Source organism: Hyposmocoma kahamanoa, unplaced genomic scaffold, assembly GCF_003589595.1.
Source record: "Hyposmocoma kahamanoa isolate Upper Pololo Valley unplaced genomic scaffold, ASM358959v1 80, whole genome shotgun sequence".
Classification (NCBI taxonomy): domain Eukaryota; kingdom Metazoa; phylum Arthropoda; class Insecta; order Lepidoptera; family Cosmopterigidae; genus Hyposmocoma; species Hyposmocoma kahamanoa.
Genome location: NW_020654051.1, coordinates 6702321 through 6723182, shown reverse-complemented (window position 1 = coordinate 6723182; position 20862 = coordinate 6702321). Strand labels below are relative to the sequence as shown.

General features: G+C 35.9%; 1 protein-coding gene across 3 annotated transcripts; it reads left to right on the top strand.

Moving 5' to 3' along the window:
• The first annotated feature begins 2284 nt into the window (after positions 1-2284).
• LOC113233766 (hydroxysteroid dehydrogenase-like protein 2) lies at positions 2285-19824 on the top strand. Of its 3 annotated transcripts, XR_003310736.1 has the most exons (13): positions 2285-2387; positions 2465-2628; positions 2890-2981; positions 3205-3326; positions 4247-4333; positions 5480-5598; positions 7318-7414; positions 8421-8515; positions 9548-9681; positions 11505-11575; positions 13760-13892; positions 14722-14850; positions 16338-19824. XR_003310736.1 is itself a non-coding variant. In XM_026468957.1 (12 exons), the coding sequence occupies exons 1-12, from the start codon at positions 2365-2367 to the stop codon at positions 16448-16450; spliced, it is 1245 nt and encodes a 414-aa protein (XP_026324742.1). In that variant the 5' UTR covers positions 2350-2364; the 3' UTR covers positions 16451-19820. The 3 variants fall into 3 exon arrangements, 2 of the variants coding, with proteins under 2 accessions (XP_026324742.1, XP_026324741.1); XM_026468957.1 differs by lacking the exon at positions 9548-9681 and having other exon boundaries at positions 2350-2387; positions 16338-19820; XM_026468956.1 differs by lacking the exon at positions 11505-11575 and having other exon boundaries at positions 2350-2387; positions 16338-19819.
• Positions 19825-20862: the final 1038 nt, after the last annotated feature.

Below are 20862 nucleotides of genomic sequence, written 5' to 3'. Positions count from 1 at the left end.
TCTTGTCTTCAGATATACATGCCATTTCCTTTTGGTATACCAAAAATACATTTTTGAAAAACCTACATGCGAGTTTAAGTGCGACTATCGAATTTGAATATACATATGAATAGCCTGATATTATCTGTGGATATGTTTACATGAAAAGTACACGATAACAATAAAGAACCTGAACCTGAAAGTTATTTATACACGATTTCGGAGAACTGACGATGACTTTTTAGTCAGTGTTAGTTCCCTGAAATAATTTTAGTTACGAACTTTTGAGTCTGGCCAAGACAATTTTTTAAAATGAGTGTATGATGAACAAGAATAATGATTTTTCACATCTAACTAATGAAGGCAAATACTAAATATATTTCGTAGAAATAGGTAACGTAAATTCCCGACAATGTTGTTGCGGCGGTGTACATTTGTAGAAATTTTGCAACCGCCGCGATATTGCCTATTCTCAAAAAATTACGTAATATAATTATTTTGAAACAGAATAGCAAAATGGGGAGAAAAAACCCGTTACTTTGCAACATTTTCGTATCTTGTTGCAACGAAATTAATTTTCTGTTTTAGTGAATATTTACATAAAAATAAAAAAGTTGAAACGTTACTTCCTTGTGGAATGTGATGTTAGTGTCTATTTTATGTTTGTCTGATCTATTTTTAAACTCAATTACCGCACATATCGTCATTTTTAGCAAAAATCTTTGAGCTGTTCGCGGTACAACTTGACCTTGAGCACTGACTGCCCGCTCGCTCATGTAGGCCTATACGGCGTCCTACAATTTGCCTCACTTAGCGTGTGCGGGCTAGGTTTCTATGCGTTATTATTCTAAGGTTCTAAAGTTATATAACGGTGTTTTACTATCCACTCTGGAATAAGCTTATTCCATCAACACCATTTCTCAATCTCGAGAATCAGGTGTTGACCTAGCTTTAATCTGATTACACTAAAAAAAGTCTTGATTAAGTCGGTTCTACTAAAAAACAAGATTTCGTCGTTACACCGTTTTGAAGTTCTTCTGGCGACACTGCACATGGGCAACACCATTTTTAAATCTCGAGAACCACAGCTTAGATCTGATTGCACCCAAAAAAAGTCGAATATTCGATTCTAGTCGCGCAATTTTAATAAACAGCGTTTTTCGTTTTTTCATTGCAAATGATATTTTTTAAATTTAAACTTTAACGGGCACTTGTCTGTCGACGTCATGTTAAATTTCATGGTCTTCCTTATAATTACGATGCTATGTTATTTAATAAGAAAACAACTATACATTGAGGCTTCGATCAGTTAAAAATTACAGCAGTTTTTTTTTTCATATTTAGCGGGTTCGAATCCTGTTCAAACAGGCGATTATTTAAAAATCTTTGAATGGCAGTTCGAATTCGTTTTAAATCAAAATGAAGTCTTCTTTTAATTAAATTTTCTATCTACGGTATTTACAGCTACCTGCTTTCCCTCCGTATGGCATAGCCATGGCTGTAACTGTATATTAAAATTCAATTTAGTAATACATTCATATAAGATTTAAATATTAAAAAAATCCTGTCCTGTAAAGTTTGTTGTAGTTTACAATATGTCGGTAATGGCTTGAAATGTGCTCGAAATATTCCAAAACGAAACGATCCAACTTTAAATACAAAATCCTGAAGTTTGTGTTTGTTGATGCCGTACATTGACTAATTGTAAAAGTTATAAATTCAGTTTTTACAAAGATTATTTTAATTTTAAGTATGTTATGAAGAAAATACGAATAAAGAATAGTGATGAAGAAAATTTAAAATATATTCCTTATTTTATACCAAATTACAAAAGACTTTTAACTAGAAAATTCCATTAATTTCAAATTCAAAGTTTTTGTTCAAAGTGACAATAATGTGATTTCAGTGAAAGCGAAAACATAAATATTGACTCACGCCCCTTAAAAGACTATTTAGAAAACCCAAACAAGAAAACTAAGTCATTTAAGTTGTGACGGCTTTATTCACGAAGTTCACGAGGCCGTTTTATTGTTCGTTAGGGAAGCGAAAATTCCCCAAAAAGTGAAAGTGAAAACATAATTATATTAGAACGACAATGGAAAATATTTGATGAGGATCCCGACAATTAAACGAATACATGGCTCAAAATACTTATATCCAAGACAAAACTATAAAAAAGTACAGATTAGTTACTGTTTTTGAACGAAAACCACGTCCATACGTCACTGTCACTCACTGTCACAACTACCGCATCCGTTTGACAAGTCTAAGTTTGGAAATTTGTATGATTTTTTTTAGTTTTTTGTCAATCCTCGTAAGATTTGGCTTTACGAATTGATAAATTTAGAATTAAATTTGTTTAATTAATTAAATTTTGTACACAAAATGAGTTTAGTTGCTAATACCGGGTAAGTTTTGTTTTTAAACAAGGTTTTGTTAGTAAATATTTTTGTGCTACTTTTATTGCTAATTATGTTCTATTTAGGAAATTGGCGGGTCGCACACTGTTTATAACTGGTGCATCTCGAGGTATCGGGAAGGCTATAGCGCTGAAAGCGGCAAAAGATGGTGCTAATGTGGTTATAGCGGCGAAAACCGCAACGGCACATCCCAAGCTTCCTGGGACTATTTACACTGCTGCTGAAGAAAGTGAGTGTTTTCCATATTTAAATTTCACTTTAGTCGACTCTAGAACTACTAATCTCCAATACAAATACGCACGAACGTAGAATTTTGTGTAGTTTCTTACTTAACAGAAAGTTTACTTCATTTGTGGACTTTGAACCTTGGACATATATCTTTGACCCGGCGTCAATTTAAAGATCGCCCGCTTACTATATGATAACAAAATAGTTTCTGATAATTTTTTATATGTTGTTTTGAAGTTTTTAACATATAACCTTTTTTTAGTTGAAGCAGTGGGAGGGAAAGCACTGCCATGTGTTGTAGATATCAGAGACGAAAAACAAGTGCAAAAAGCCATAGATGACACTATTAAAAAGGTAAACATTAAATTTTAAATTTTTCATGGGCAGATTAATTAACTTGCATTATTATAAGATAAGAAATAATGAGCGAGATTTATTGCAAGCCATCTTTTTTAATTGCATATTGCCAAAAACTAGAATATAATTATATTATCTTCAAAAAAATCTTTAAAATAGAGAAACAATACTTGTTAAAAGGGGTTCAGTTGTTTCAATTCATAATTTGTCTATTTTGCAGTTCAATAACATTGATATTGTAGTGAACAATGCATCTGCAATCTCATTAACAAACACAGAGACAACTGATATGAAGAGATATGATCTCATGCATCACATCAACACTAGAGGCACTTTTTTAGTGTAAGTTACTTTTTAATATTCTTCACTTATTTGTGTCTTCAATGTTGTCAAGAAAACAGTTACAGAGACCAGCAACAGTGCTGAAAGATTAAAGTTTAGAGAACCATAAACTCTGGGGTATACCTGTAGGGGTAGCATAACAAGGTGTGAGAGCAACATAAGCGCCGAGATCTCTAAGAAAGCATAGTAGTATCTTGCGCAAGTCGCTCCCTGTCGTGCTAGCCCTACTGAGGGACAAACTCAAAGCTTTAATGGCCCGCTAATCTTGTCACTGACAATACCATGTCTGTATACTTAAATGTCTGTATACATGTTTGAAACATAGTCATTTAAAATATGATGGCCCAATTCCATTGTACTGGCAACTGGTATTCTTGAATGATGAATCCCACAGTGTTTTTGTCAACCCCCAGGGGTCAACTCCAACTTTAAAGGATGGACCCCTTGTCAGGGGAAAAAGTATTGAGGGTACATGATATATACATGGAGGTCCACAAGAGATCCCGTTTATACAGGTTGTGACCAAAATTTTGGCTAGTGCTAGAATTTTAACTCTATGGTTAAATCGTTTTTGGAGTAGCATTGTGTCACGCAAGTTTGAAGTTAATGAATTTATAAAAAATTGTGATTGGAAAGGCAGGGTCTGGATGAAAGAGGCCGGGTATGCCAAAACAGAAAAGTAGGTTCTGAGACAAAAAAGTTTGGGGACCTCTGTTCTTAAACGAATTCTGTTGCTTTGAAACTCATAGTATGTAAGTGTTGCAAAAAAATGCATTTAAAAAACATACACCATATTAGGGTGTAAAATTATGGTGGTAAAATTTTTTGTAGACTTTGAATTTATTCGATTTATTTTTGCTAATTGCTAAACAATGTTTTAGTTCATCTGTCTATAATTATAGTTGTTAATCCAATTTCAGGTCAAAGCTTTGCTTGCCTCATCTAAAAAATAGCAACCATGCACATATTCTCAATCTATCTCCACCACTCAACTTGAACCCATATTGGTAAGTAATTATTATTTATTTTATACATTTATACTATGATACATATTGCAAAACAAAAATAACTGGAACTAATCTCAATGTCTTCCATAGACATACATTTTTACCTATAAATTTTTATTTTATTTTTACTTATAATTAATCAATTTTAAACACACGTATTTTTTAGCATTTCTGAATACTATATTATATTTCTGATCCTGCTATTATCCTTATCAAAATAATTTTATATTTTGTAAATTTTTTACAAAGCCATAAAAAGCCAGCCATAAAGGCTTACAGATAACAATTTGTATCAATCGACGTACTAAGGTTATAGAGATAAAATTTACTATTGTATTGGAGTTTAAACCTTTAAGGCATGTTGACGACCTCGCCGACCGAATTGTTAGCACTCTAGATAAGAAGTTTCCGGATTCAAGTATTGGTGAGACCAATTCGGAAAATGAACTAATAAAAAATTGTTTTTAGCTTGGGCGTCCTGGATAATTCCCAAGTTTAAGCTATGGAAATGGCTTGTCTGGTACATTATAGAATCAACGTTGTAATTGATAAATGTGTACGTCCATTTAGTTGCCTTACGAATGATCGTAGAGTTTAATCAATATGACGTTTTAATGTTATTTGCTTACCTATGAAATAAAAATTATTTGAGTTTGAGTTTATTATACTGATAATGTAACAAGAATTTATATAACATATTATAGCAAATGTCTCAGATGTTTCTGTTTAAGTTAACATCATAAACTCAACTTATATTGCGGCGGAACGAATGGCAGCGAATTTTTGTAACGACATTGTACATAGGATAATGAACTTTATGATCGATTATATAACGTACCAACTAGATACGAACCAAAAATGACGTTGCGTGTATTCCGCGTAATTCTAGCGCATGCTTGTGAATGCTCGCGCATTCGCGAGGATTCGGCAGCTGTCGTCGGCGACGCATGACGAATCGATTTTTTAATTAATTGCAAAATTTTGTTTTAATTGCCTCAAGTTTTTGCCCCGCCTCATAGACAAAAACATAGATCTGGGCAGCAAATGTCTCAGAACCTTAGATAATCTCGGTACGTATGCGGGGTATTTTGCGAAGTTGGGAAATCTGGCATGGAAGAGGCCGTAAAATCTTGTTTGTGTGTGCAGGTTTTCACTCCATGTGGCGTACACGATGGCGAAGTACGGCATGTCGATGTGCGTGCTCGGCATGAGCGAAGAATTCCGTCCGTACAACATTGGTGTTAACGCGCTCTGGCCTAAGACAAGTACAATGATTTTTACATAGTAGCGACGATTTGGACAAACCCACCTTGAACGCGTCTGTCTTTTTCGTTAATTTTGTTTAAGACGTTTCAAACTTTGACTGCTTCTTAAGAATTTACTTGCAATACAAATGCATGCCGCTTAAAATTAATGGAGTAGTATTGTCTCGTCGACTAATAACGCACCTCTAAACTAAAATGAAATCTTTTGTCCTTTTCTAACTCATAACGATGCCTTCGATCTTTTGAGCTTCACAGATCCATTGATCAATTGTTTTAACACGTTCATGTACAGTATCGCACATAAAAATTTCACTACATTTCAATGTCCCGTAGTGTTTATATTAAAATGTTCAATGTAAATTATTGAGTTTTGTCAGAATGTTGTTGATACTTTTATATGGAAGAGCAGTAGGCGCCAATTACACGGAAAGCATTTTAAAATCGCACTACAACGCCCGTCGTCAGGTTTATTTGGATCCATATATATCGTGACCAATTTTTCTTTTTTTTATGATACTAAGTGTAGGACGAACAAGTCGTGCGGTTGATGGTAAACGACACGCCTGTCCATAACAGTTGCAGTGCCACTCAGAGCTTTAAATAAAGATCTGAGGTGCACTGCGTCTACACCCATCACCCTGAGACATAGTTGAAAAGTCCCATGTGCCTGTAATTACAGAACCCTTCAAAACCGGAACGCAGTAATGCTCACATTATTACTTAGCGGCAGAAATAGGTAAGGTGGCAGTACTTCCCTGGACGAACTCTTTCACATTGAGCTCTACTGCTACTAAACGTCCCGCTTTTAAGCTTCGTGTCCCGCTGTCCCAAAAAATACTTAAAAATATTCCGCTTTGACAAAACAGGACACACGTGAATAAATTTAACATAATGGCGAAAGCAAAGCATCAAGTAAACCTTGTCGCCCGATTCTTTAGCTGTGCGTCCGTATTACGCATGCATTGTTTTTGGCGGTGATGTGCGGTTGGCGCGGCTGCCGTGGTATATATTTACAATCTAAATCTCGCGTATTAAAGAAAATTTTGTTCATCCCTAAAAATATATAAAGCTAGCCCATCAGACCACACAAGATTAGTTCTTTTTATTTTATTTTATTTATTTTATTTTCTTTTTATTTTACACCAAGTACCAAGTATTATTTTTGATCATTAACCATGTTTAGTTCGTAAAAAAAAATTAATCATGAAACATTTCGTAACTATCATGAAAATATATTTTATTTTTATAACAATAATAAATTTACAGGCTTCCCGCTCTGAGGGAAATAATAATGGTCACGTTATCCTTATAGCGTAACGGGATAGCCCGTATTACCGTTATTCTGATACTTGATTTTATGGTAAATGTCGTTATCTACAGTCCACGAACGGGTTAAGCTTCAATTTACTCTATTCATCAATTGATAAGGATTAATTAAATTAATCAATAAATACATTCACCAATGATTATTACTGTTTTCGTTTCCTCTAACACTGTCGAGGAGTTGTCAAAATTTATTACATTAACGCAAAGGGCAGATCTATTCAAATATGGTTTGGATTTGTCCAAGTCGACACTGCTATTGATCTTTCATTGTACTTATCTTTTGCCCAAGCGGAGTTTAATCATTCTTTTAAATAAATTGATCAGTTGAAATTGAAATCTCACAGCGTGGTAAAACACTGTCTAGTTTTATTAACGATTGACCGTCGCCAACAGCAATCGCGACAGCGGCGATACAAATGTTAACTGATGACTTTTCCGCCACTCGCAAGGTGGACATTGTCTCTGACGCAGCCTACGTCATGCTTTGCAAGTAAGTTGTAATTTATTCTGTAATCCCCATCAATATGATTTTACAGTACACTGAGCAAATTACGATCGTTCATATCGTAGTGTTGTTTTTGTTTATTTTCATTTAATTTTTAGCACAAAGACATTGCATTGAAATATTAGGTACCTAAATATGATATTTACATAAAAATATCGTTATGAAGTAAGGCAAGTAGGTACAGTCGGTGGCCTCACTTAGGTATCCACTATTTGTGTAGCACTTAGTACAAAGAGTGGATACCCGACCCTACAACATTTTTTAAATAATAGTTATAATTCGTTATAGTAAAGAAAACGCAAAAACTTCCATTAAAATTACCAATAAACACGAAGTCATTTGCTTCCACATTCCATATTAAGACACCTAAGGAACATAGTTATTTCCCAGGCTATGTATGTCATCTAATTACCTTGAATGATACCGTGATTTAAATGTTAGGGCGCATTCCCATATGTCGTGACGACAGGTAGTAGTGCAGTTTAAAGCGTCGTGGTTTGTGTATTTAAATGAAGTTGTTCACACATAGAACAATACGATTAACTGTCGTTCATGACTTTTATGACGTCACGACGACAGACTATCGTGTTAATGGCAAAAGCTAGAACGACAGTTATTCGACGATAAATAAAAACGTCACGATAAAAATGTAACGACGGATTCCATAGGATCTGTCGTGCAAACGATAAGGCGGCTGCCGTGAACCGATAAATTGTCGTCACGATCTAGCGGGAACATCTAGACACGACAGTCGTTCAACGGTAAATGTCCACGACACAGTCACGACAGATGGTCGTGATACGGGAACATGCTTCGCGACCGTCGTCTAACGATAAATAAATCGTTACGACATTATAGGGACATGCCCTTAGAGTAAACACACATCATCTAAGAAATGTGTTTTGTCCCCATCGTTATCTTCATTTGCCAAGTAATTAGATTTGCCTACACCAAATTAAATAAAGAATCTACAAGAATCGTTGTTCACTAGGGATCCAAAGTCGTACACGGGCAACTTTGCGATAGACGAAGACATCGTAACAGCGGCTGGCGTCAAGGATCTCGTACCGTATGCTCACGATCCTAGTAAGTCATTTTTTTATTATAATTTTCCAGATTATTGTATAAACTGGTAATATTTTGTGGCACTAAAGCTTGACGACCAAAAACTGTCTTAATTTGCTGTCGAGCAATCATCACTGAGACGCAGGAGGAGAACAATATCCACCAATCATATTTCAGGGCGCGGCAAGTCTTGTGATGGGTCTAGTAGATTTCCCTTCCCGTGCCCCATAGACAGTGTTGGGCAAATATTTAATTGTTCAGGCAATTAAAAATTGATAATTAATTAATTGTCAATTGCGAAACAGCAATTAACAATTGATTAATTGTTAATTGCGAGAACAGCAATCAACTAATAATTAATTGTTAATCGCGTATATCTACAATTAACAATTAATCAATTTTCAATCTTTAGAATGTTTTTTATTGGGTTTGAGTGGGTGTGTGAGTGGGTTGGTGAGCGGGTGAGTTTAGGTGACCGACCCACACACCCACCCCCTAACTCACCCCTAACTCACCCCCTAACCCACCCCTAACTCACCCCCTAACCCACCCCTAACCCACCCCTAACTCACCCCTTAACCCACCACCTAACCCACCTCCTAACCCACCACCTAACCCACCTCCTAACCCACCACCTAACCTAACCCACCACGTTTTTATTGGATTTAATTGCAATTAAAATCAATTCAATTGAAATCAATTGCAATTAAAATTAATTGTGACGTTGCAATTGATTTTAATAGCAATTGATTTCAATTGAATTGATTTTTTAGTCTGATTCAATTTCTGATTGAAATTTAATTGATTAACGGCCAACACTGCCCGCAGACCATATGGCAAGGATTGGTCTCGTATATTTCCCTTCCCGTACCCCGTAGACCGTATGGCAAGGATGGGTCATCAGTTTCCCCTGCTTGTAAATCGACCAAGACACACAAGACAAGCCTATATAGTAAGTGGGCCCTTGTAGGAAAAATCATAGTGGCAAATCGTAGTCCATACTCCATTGTGAGATAGGCGTATGTTATAGAAGTTATTGCCAATTTATCCCAGAAAACGCAGACAAGCTGATGATTGATGGTTTCCTGGACGTGCCGGGGGCAGTGGACAGCCACAAGAGCTCCAGTTCGATTAGTACGCAGCGTCGCGGATACCGCACCTCCGCCGTGCGATTTGAACAGAAGAAGGTTTGATTCCTTCTGTGGTTATAGCGCCTATTCGCTAGCAAGGCTTGACGCTAGTTAACGCGGACGCACGTGATGTGTCAAGTTAATGTGGTCCCTTTGTCTACATATTCACGACACCGCTTAGAATTGTTACACAACGCGACTTTCAAGAGCGATGCAAACGCGCGATTGCATCGATGCAATCGCCTATAAATCCCAAGTGTAGTGATGCAATCACGCGTTTGTATCGATGGTAAATAATTAGTGAGTGTATCGCGTTTGCATCGCTGGTTAAAAGTCGCCATGTGTAACCGCTCTTAATTTAAATGGAACTCACATTTTCCCTGGAGCAGGTTCCTGCATGTGCTAAATGTTGTTAACTTGATAATACCAGAAACAAATAAATATTAACTCTAGTAAATTGCATTCCCGTCAACTAGCGAAGTCTACTCGCGGAAAGATACAGAATTGTGTGAATGTGCGGAATGAAACAAATTTCCTTTTTACATCGTTCAAGGGTTATACACGTTACACTCCATTTTGTGATTGTAAATTGCAATTTAGCACTATCATAGCCCGTGTTTGTTTTGTTTAACTTATGGCGTAACATTGGAAGTGAAGTAAAATAAGTTATAGTTATTTTTAATTTCTTTTGTCTTTAAAAATCGTCTTATTCTTCCTTTCTCAACTTTTAGAACAAATTTAAATTTACATAGATGTTCCTTTTATCGAGGTATTCTAATTGATACCGATGCAGGAAAGTGTGGGAACATTTCAATAAGAATTTTTAGTAACGCGCTGTTATTAACGTATGTACCTAAGGAAGTCACTACACTTATCAACGCAACAAACAGTGTATGCCATCCTGGTGAAATGGTTTGCCAATCAGCGTAAGATACTCGCCGATTGTTGCCAGCTTACGCCAGATATATAGGAAAATAATGTTACGTCATGCGCGGAGTCTCCCTTCGTGCACCCCTAATCCTTTCACCACGATGGCATACACTGCAATGCTTGGCCCACTCGTCTTTTTCGCTCTTAGTCGTGGACATAAAACATTAATAAAATTGGAAGTAATGGTGTTACTTACAAGTAATTAGATCCACAATTCTTACCCAAGTAAGGCGTACAATTTCTTAAAATTACAATTCTATTAAAATTTGTTACAACTAAAATGTCAAAAATTTAAATTATAAATAAGTTAATTACACAATTGTCGAATATTTGATGTCTTTGTATAAAATTCGTTAACATTGTAAAAAACTTTGTCAATTAACCATCTTTTAAAGGAGCTTTAAATGTATCACCATTTGAACATTTCATTTTCATTGGAAGTCTGTTATAAATTCTGATCGCTGTTACATAGATACTGCGGTCAAAGATCGTGCATTTTATTCTAAGGAGGACAAGACGGTGAAGGTTAAATCGTGCAAAGTAGCGCCCTTGAGTTGGTTTTTTTTTTACATGTAGATAGTTATCCCTGCATAAAATAAAAACACAAGCGCAACTACAGTCACAATTACCACCACCATAAATGTATCCTAAACGTGCTTCGCCTATCTGCGAAGCATCCTCAGAAGTTGACTCGAGCTCGGTTAAAGAATAAATTTTTCTACCTGGCTCAAGCCGGCTCCATCTATAAGTGTGGTGAACCCGAAAACGATGAAAAAGTAAACAAGCTCATATTAAAAAAAATGGTCAATAAAAGTAAACAAGCACAGTTATTTCAATGTATAATCGAACGAATGTGGTCATAGGTGAAGAGAAATCCATAACTCCAATCCTCCTCCAGAAAAATATCTTGTCAAAATTGAATTGTCAAATTGGAAAACCTTTGTTCGCAGAGAACGCACAAAACCTCTTACTGGACTTCTTTTTGGATGTGCCCGCTGGCGACGCAAGGCAGCCTAAAAAGGTTTCAAATACCTGTGACCACTTGTTCTCGTTGCATGCTTTCATGATACGGTGTTGGGTGCTTGAGCATTTGGGTAAACAATATATAATCACTTACTTAAACATTGATTCTGGAGTCAACTCTGAACCTTATCCAGCAGACGCTTTATCAAAAGTGAGGTATTATTACAAGCGAACACAGACTTACATAGATATAAGACATGCCCATTGTATACCGTTCCGGTTAATTCGACTTATTCTCATCAGTTTCACTTTATAAGCAGGCTATTTTAAAAACCTCTACTAATTATTATTACTTTATATTAAAAGTACTAAGTAAGAGTTACATTCTCTGATTATTTTTGGAGTATTGTAGAGATCAGAAGATAAAGGGTTGACGCCTTGAAAATGACTGACAGTGAATATGTCGAGGTTGGAACGTTGAACGCAAGAATCGTCGTCTCGTACATTTTGAACATATCCAACAATACTAAATCCAATTTTCCTAAAGGGATCTACAGACCGAACCTGCCGACCCGGGCAGGATGGTGACGGAGGCCTTGTTTCTAGAATCGTGTGATAGGATGAAATTAGAAATAAGGCCCACACCAAGCCGCCGCCGCGCCGGGCTGTATCGCCGAGCCGGCGGGTTCGTTAAAGCTTACCTTTAGACTGAAATTTTACTGAAATGTTATTTACTCGGGTCACCTTTGTATCAATAATAATAACAAATTAGAGGAGTATTTTCTCAAAAAAAAAAAAGGTGAATATCAAAAAGTCATGATATTCAATAATATAAATTTTACAGAAATGGCCAAATAACACACATTTTCGGTATTTATAGAAAGTAATTCCAAATAAATCCATTTAACACAACGAGAATCTCTTGTCACTAAGACACTCTTGTACGACCTGTACGAGACAGACACTATCAGTAATACCATAGTATAATAAGACATATATGATAACTACATGCAAACGTAGCAGCGCGGCTTGTATATGTGCGTGCCCGCCGCGCGTCGCGTACGAACGCACACATTAGCATAATATGACTTGCGTTGTTTATAGGTACAATCACAATGCAAAAATGAGGCACACTTGGTACTTGGTACTTGGTGCAACGGGCTGGTATCCGCAACTCGACGACAAAGCGCCTATTTTGCGTGTAAATGAGGCACAATAGAATTACGGCAATTGAACGCACTGCGGTAGCAGTCGCGGAGTGTGATTTGATCACGAATGCACAATAGTTGTTGAGAGGCCTCGTAGTTTTGACGTTCGTGAGTTTTGTTGGTGTGTTTATAGTTTAGTAATACGAAGTTTTTGTTTCTTATTAATATATCTAATTTCTGGCATTGTCTATATAAAACGTTAGTTATAAACATGCCTCATCGTTTACAGACAGATAAATAACTATCTTAAAATCATAAAAATCTTAATTCTTACAATACAAAGCACTCACCGTCAATTTATTTTTACTACTAAGCAACTAGAATTCATAATCCGCTAAATCCACTTAAGAAACTTAAAATCCATCCACAAAAAATAGTTCAAATTATAAAACAGTCCGTCATCGCTCATATTGCCGCGTTTTACGATAAAAAGGTTACCTGAAACAAACTTTTAAATTGCATCGCGCGTTAAAATGTCGCAGCTCCTGACTGGTCAACTCAAGGTCATATCGCGCTACGCATACATACAAGCCGCGCTGTTAGTTTGTACGGAGTTACCATGATACTTTATTTTACCATGGTAATACTACCTACCCAACTACGTAGACATTAGAGGCCCGTGATAACTGATATTCTCTGAATTTAGCTTATGCTTGGCAAATGCTTTGTGTATCCTCTGTATACGTGGGCTTTGGGTATGTATCCAGTTTCAAATTAATTCTGTTAAAGCTAGACAGGTTAAGATTGGACACACACCTTGTTGATGAATGTCGAAAGTCAATGCTGACGCCATTATTTCAGAGTACATAATTGTTGGATGACATTGACATTCTTAGGGTCGTATTCCAGAACTCTACTCAATGCTCAAGTCAGGACTCGAATATGATTTCAGCACTAGAAATCATACTCAAGTCCCGACTTGAGCATTGAGTAGAGTTCAGGAATACGACTCTTAAAGTTCTAAATATGCATGGCTAAATTGACTTTCGTTGAGTACACATATTAAGTGTTTTATGTAATAAATATGCTTGCAGCCGGAAGCTGAGACGAAGGCAGGGCCTGAGGCAGCAGGCGGTCAAATCACAGTGCTTTTCTCCACCATCTCCAAGACCATCACGCCTGAACTGGTGCAGAAAACTCAGGCCGTCTTTCAGTTCAACGTTAAAGGTTCAGTTTACGTGTACCATATCATAACCCAATCGCGTTAGGCATATTGTAGGATATTTAAACCGACGAATCACATGGCTTTAACATCACGCCAACGAATTTTAAAAGGGCCAATCATGTGGCTTTATGACAATTATTTACTTTTTGCATTCCAAATATGAAAGGACTGTAGCATAGCTGTCGTTTACAGCCGTGTCTATTCACCTATGAACCACAAACAACACACGAATTTGTCATTTTGTTAACTATAACCTTAGATGATGATATATATATCCTCTGGACAGTTAATGTGTGAAATATTTAAGTTATACTGGTAGTTTCTTAGCTATGTCTTTGCGATATAAATCTCTTGAGTGGCACTGCAACTGTTATGGACAGGCGTGTAGCTTACCATCAGGCACACGACTTGTTCGTCCCGTCACTTAATATTATTATAAAAGAAAATATGTATATCTTAATTTTTATCTCATTTCAACAGCAATTCAATATAAATATAATAATTAATATTAAGTCTTCAAATTAATATTAATGTAATAATTAATAATAATATATTAAATGTATTTTCTTTACGGCCAATAATTAGTACACTACGCTGTCGACGTATCATCAACTCCCTTTTGAGGTGCAGAATACCAAAAAATTGCAATGGCAGTTGAATAGTAACTCGATGGCTAGCCACCGACAATCATTAACTTTAACTTTGAGCAAAATACCAAACGTACAAATTTCTGCCATTGACAGTATCTACACAGAACTGATATGATTTCAAATTAGAAGATTTGGGGCCCTGTCCAAAAGAACTTGCTTAATGTAAACTTTCAATGCGCAGGTAAAGAAGAAGGCGTATGGCACTTGGACTTGAAGAACGGCGATGGCGCGTGCGGAAAGGGCGAGCCAAAAGCTGCGCCTGACGCCACACTTACCATGGACAGTGGAAACTTTGCCGACATGTTTGCCGGTAAGGTGTCTACCATTTTTTAAATCCGTACTCGGATCCTATTGATTCCAAAGAAACAGTTTAATCCTCTAGGTTATATTAAAAGATTCCTCGGATATTTTTAGATCTCAGATCCCTCAAATTTAGTATTTTTAGTAGAAGTAGAGTTCCTTCTGAAAGAGTTTGTCCAGGGAAGTACTGCCACCTTATCTATCTTTGTTTGGAAAGGTAAGGGTGGTGGTGAAATTACAGGCACATGGGACTTGACAAATTATGTCTCAAGATGACGGGTGCAATGGCTGTGACCCTCAGATCTTTGTGATTTAAAGCACTTATTGATACTGCAACTGTTAGGACAGGAGCATCACTTACCACCCAGTGGGCGACTTGTTCATCCCGTCACTTGATCTCACAAAAAAATTAGTTCATTCATCAATTTATACTGCCCCGAAATAGTTACAACCAGCACTATAGTTTATTTCACATAGCGTGGGTGACGTTTGAATTTGAAGTTTCTCGAGATGTAGTGATGTAAAATGGAATGAAAAAAATCGATTAAAATCGGGATAATTTATAATCAAGAGAGAATCAATTTAGAGACTATAGTTAAAGAGAAAATAATAAACAACAAATAAGGTTTAATTATTATGTTATAAAAGTCACTAAAAACTTCACAAAAAATCAACAGCAACGAAGCGAAATTTTAACAATGACTCCAAAAACATTATGCAAAACTCAAAACAAAACTACCCACATACAAGGTCATTATATTACGTATATTGTAATGACCTTGCAATAACGTATCAACGCAAGATACACAATAATCGATTCGATTTATTGATTCTATGGCGTAAACCTCTATGGAAAATATTCCGTTTTACGCATCAAGTAGTTGACGTAATTTATTGTTATCTTTAATCATTTCATTTTCTGTCTCCTTGATATGTTGTAGTTTTTATGTAAAATTACAACTGCAACAAAATTTGAGTTTGGTATGTTTTAACAAATTTACTACGAAAAGCGTAATCTGGTTGAGAGATTAATTAAATGTCACATAAATAATAAAAATAATAATAGTGGGTACTAACCCGTCCTATGTGGAATGGACTATAAGTACCTACAACTATTTGCATTTATGACGGAGCTATTTTAGAAAATTTGTTACCGATTATTTTATACTTATCTAGAATAGAGTTGTCAGGATAAAGTGGCATTCCGTGGTCTGTGCCTACCCATTCTGTGGGACTAGGGCGTGAGCTTATGTATGTATGCACTAAAGGATCTGCACCGGAAGACGTTAACATATAAAGCGTCGTGATTGCTCCGTTTGAATTTCGAACCGAATTTCACGTGATATTGAACCTGTCTAATTCGTTAATTTAAATAACCTACAGCGTACTTAACGTGACTGGTGACTGACTAAAATTGTAATGTCCTTCCGTCTTTGATTGGTGCATTTCCTGCATACTTTTCTTGCACTCGCTTAAAATAATAAATTTTCTGTTTAGGAAAATTGAAGCCAGCCACCGCCTTTATGATGGGCAAACTAAAGATCAAAGGCGACCTGCAGAAGGCCATGAAACTCGAGAAGATGATGAAGTCGCTCAAGAATAAAGCCTAATACGTCATAGGGGTTAGAACTAGGATATTCTTGTATACAGTGCAATAAAATCACTTAAACACAACTGACTTGAGGCAATGAGAGAATGGAATTATTGTATAAGATAAATTGAAGACTGGTCATTTTTCTTTATGACGTTGAGTACATACCATAGAGGTAGAATATGACAATACGAAATATAATTTACTACGTCGTATTCTGGGTTACAAAGTAATTTGTCGTAACTAAATTTTTACGTTAACTTGCGAAATGCGAAAATACGTGTAAAACAAAATGGCTAGATCAATACGCCTATCTTAGTCTTGCAAAATGTAACCAATCTTCACTTTCCCTATATGTATATGGGTTTTTGGTAAATAACTACATATGTTAATTTTTATGTAAGATTAAATCACGAATGTATAAAAACTGATATTACTGGATATTTAGGTAACTTCGAGTAAAAAGAGGAACTGTACAATTAACATTACTTCAAGGTCCAAGAAGTAAATAATTGCTTGACGAGTATGAGATGAGTCGAGCGGTTGCTATTTCCGTGGAGATTAACAAAGCTTTTCTCAATAAATGCTGGGAAATTATACAAATATGTTTAAAAAATAAGTTACCAAAAAGCGGGAAAACGAATACATAAGCCTAAGTCATGGCCAAAGGCTGGACGCCATAGTGGAAAGGCGTAAAAAAAAGCATAAGTTTTAATTTTTTTTCTAACCGTAGACCTTTTAAAACTGAATTTAAAAAAAGAAACACGCACTGCGCTGAAAAACTTTACGCTGAAGCTTTAGCCACTTCAAATATTACGTAGTAGTAGTAACATGTAGCTGTAAAAAGTGTATTTTCATACGGATTTTGCTGATTAGGCCGAGAAGTTAATATTACTTTCTGTTACTAATTTTGAGGTATGGCAAATATCAAGTCATTGTTTATTTGTTGAGCATTGATATAAAACTATCAGCTTATAAAGATAACAAATAATTAAGAAACTGAAAACGTAATATACTCAAATTCAAAAATCATTCATATAAAAACGTAACTACAAAAACCCGCCATTTTTAAGGCATTGGCAAAAATCAAACTCTTTGCATCTTCTCTTTTCAAAAGAAAAGCTCACATTTCCAAGCATGGTTGAGAAAAAAAATTTGTAGCACACAGATGCATAAGCATTATATTGTTCTGCACCACGCTTTTTCATTATTGTTATACATGAAAAAAAAACAATAACAACATAATATCTTCATATAAATCATGTGCAGTAAAGGATAAAAAGTTGTAAATTTTAGATTTTGTATGTTTTCTAGTTTTGTGTACGTGTATCATGTTGAATTTTAAATATTTTGATATGTACAATGACTGTTTTTGGATTTTATTTTCATTTTGTTGTGAATTTTATACAAAGCAGTGCGCAAACTTTGGATTGTTGAACTGCCACTTGAATATTACACCAAGAAAAATAATTATTAAGAAACATCTCAGCAATTAAGTGTCTTATAATTACACCTAATAGACAACAACGGTATCTTATAACACCAAATAATCGTTATTCACATTAGACGACGACACGGTAACGACATGGATATGAACCTAATGTGTTGTTAGTGCGCTACAAATAAGACAGATGACGCTTTACACAAAATTGTTCTTACCTCGTGTGGGTCGACCGTTATTTAAAATTAATGCCCTCCATTTTTATCGAAATGCAGTGAGTGAAGCTTTCTAGGCATCCACTCACATTACACAATCTACGAACAGAATGACTTGGCCATTCTGTGAAATTTCAATCTAGCATAAAAACACAATTCTAAAGAACGAAACGTAAATTTTTAATTTCGTTCTGTGACTTGATGTTATGTCTATGGAAAAATAAATTGTAAAGTTTTGCGCGCGCAAACGCAAAAAAAGAAAAGAAACACTACTGCTCCTCTGTAAGGAATAGACATTCGGCCTATTTATTGCCGCGGAATGGAATGGAAGCAAATTTTAATAACGAAAATGTACGTAGCAGAATGAACTTTATGTCATTGCATAACGTGCATACTAGATACAAGCCAAATTCTCGCGCATTCTCTGGAATTCGTATACCGTCGGCGGCATTTGGCGAGTTCGCAGGAACGTAGCGTCAAATGTCTACGAAACCAGTATAGAGATATCAATCTTTGCAAAATGTTTCATGCAGGCTAAAAAGTTTTCGCTTGTTCGATAAATCTGGAACCCAAATATTTCTTTTCCTTTTTCTGTTCTCATTCCTTTGCGCTTCGTCTTCTACCGCTTCACAAATATGTGAAATAAAATCAATAAATAAAGCCAGCATTCTTGTGTAAAATATCTAGACTAAAGAACTGAAAACGTACCATAGCCTCCAGGCTCAGACGCGCGCCTTCTCGGCGAAACTAGGCGAAATTGTCGCGTCCGTTCCATGCCATTCCGCGGCAATGTATATTGAGCTTTAGGTTCATTTCAATGTTTCCATGTCATTATAGTTCTTAAGTCTTCTAATTTCAAAACGTAATCAAATAAACACCCTACTTCCGTAGAATTATATTACTCAGTAATGGCATTATATTATTTTGTTCAAACAACAACGTAAGCGAAATAATTTCAATTTAATTTTGTTATAACAATAAACCTTTTTTACAACTGTGTAAATAAAATTTGATATTATTATAGTATTTGGTATTTTTTATTCTTTACAGCTAAACAAATCAGCGTCATAACAAACTATCAATCCTTATATATTCCACTACAAGGCACGAGACCCTGACGGTATGACTGTCGGTCCATGGCAGTTACGGAGACAGCTAGTGTGGGACGCAACCTGTGTGGACACTGGCCCCCTCCCATGTCCGTGCATACGTGTGTGGCGCAGGCTCTATCGCCAGATTTCCCCCCCGTAAAAAAAAAGGGCTCTATCGCCAGAGCGACCGAGAACCGCAAAAGGTTCAAATACCTTGCTCAGTGTTACAGAATTGTGCCTTTTGCGGTTGAAACCCTGAGTCACTGGCACAGGCGAACTTCTAGCGAACGAGCTGTCAGATCGCCAGCTGTAAAAGCCCCCTGTGACCACAAGGCTGGCAATTATTTCCGCATAAGTTATAAGTTTAACTATTCAAAGGGGAAATTCTAGGCACGATGCCCCAGGGTAGGAGTGCTCGATATATATCGATATTGAAAAAAATATCGATACATATATGCCGAATCGAATCAATCTGATATTAGTGTATCATTCGGTATCGATATGTACTATCAATACATTTTATCCGATACAAGAAAAATCGTGCAAAGTTGAAAGTACACAATTCAAGATTGTACTTGCAGGAACGAAACGCACTTCGAGCGCTGATTCGCTGGTCATCCGTCAGTGTAACGTAGTGGTTATGTTCTCATGGGCTAGCCGCACACATTGACAATAATATTGCTTGTATGCGGGTAATATTGCTGATGGGAACATACATAAACTTGGATTGTCAATAATATTGTATGTGTGCGGCTAGCCAATGAAAATATAAGAATAAAAAATACATTGTTGTGTCAAAACTGGTGGTTTTACTTATTTACTCTTAGTAAAATTTCTTTCCTTTTATCTTTTGAATTATTTACGATATATCGAAAATGTCAAGGTTTTGTACCACTACATCGCAAAATATTGATAAAACATTTCGATATATCACATCGGATAAAATATCGTTTTTTTTTACATGAACACCACTACCCCAGGGCGCGGCCCTCGACAAAATTTTCTTCATATAAATTTTCCAATTTCCAAAATTTTTAATAACTTTTGTCTAGTTTTATATTTTTCTGTAAGAGCCTTCACATACATAGCATACGTTGTGAATTATTTCGAATAAAGTACTGTCTAAAAAAGATTTCGTTAGTAAAAAATTTGTTCATAATCAAATCTTTTGATATAGTATAAATCACCTTGCTTATTATATATTAAAACAATTTTTATGGGTGATTTTTATTCGCATACAAAAAAGATAAATTGTTCTGTTGAAACTATAATTGCATAACACAATATATTATGTAAGAAATTAATATTTTATTCAGTACCTACCTACCTACTGAATATAATATTCAAGCTTATACAAAGTAAGAATAACGATTCTTATCGTAATTCTGTACATTATAATACTAAATGGACTCTTGGCGACGCAACAGTTGATGAAATAGTGTCGTGCTCTAAAGTGAACTCCAACACATAAATAACATGTTTTCGCGATGCGCGTCCTTGGAGTGATAAGAAGCTACTATAAGTATATGATTCCTTAGTTGGAAACAAAAGGAATAGTTGTATGTGATGTAGTGGCACACTGATAAGACAGTGTAACAATGAAAAAAAAAAAACTAATACCCCACGGTGTTCCGTCCCTGCACCCTTTGCCAGGACTACGGGGACGCTTTCGCACTGTTCCGCG

Coding starts and splice junctions, on each gene's coding strand:
- LOC113233766 (XM_026468956.1), top strand. CDS start 2,365: ATGAGTTTAGTTGCTAATACCGG. Junction 4,334..5,479: donor CTCAACTTGAACCCATATTG/GTAAGTAATTAT, acceptor TTGTGTGTGCAG/GTTTTCACTCCATGTGGCGT. Junction 14,851..16,337: donor CTTTGCCGACATGTTTGCCG/GTAAGGTGTCTA, acceptor TTTTCTGTTTAG/GAAAATTGAAGCCAGCCACC.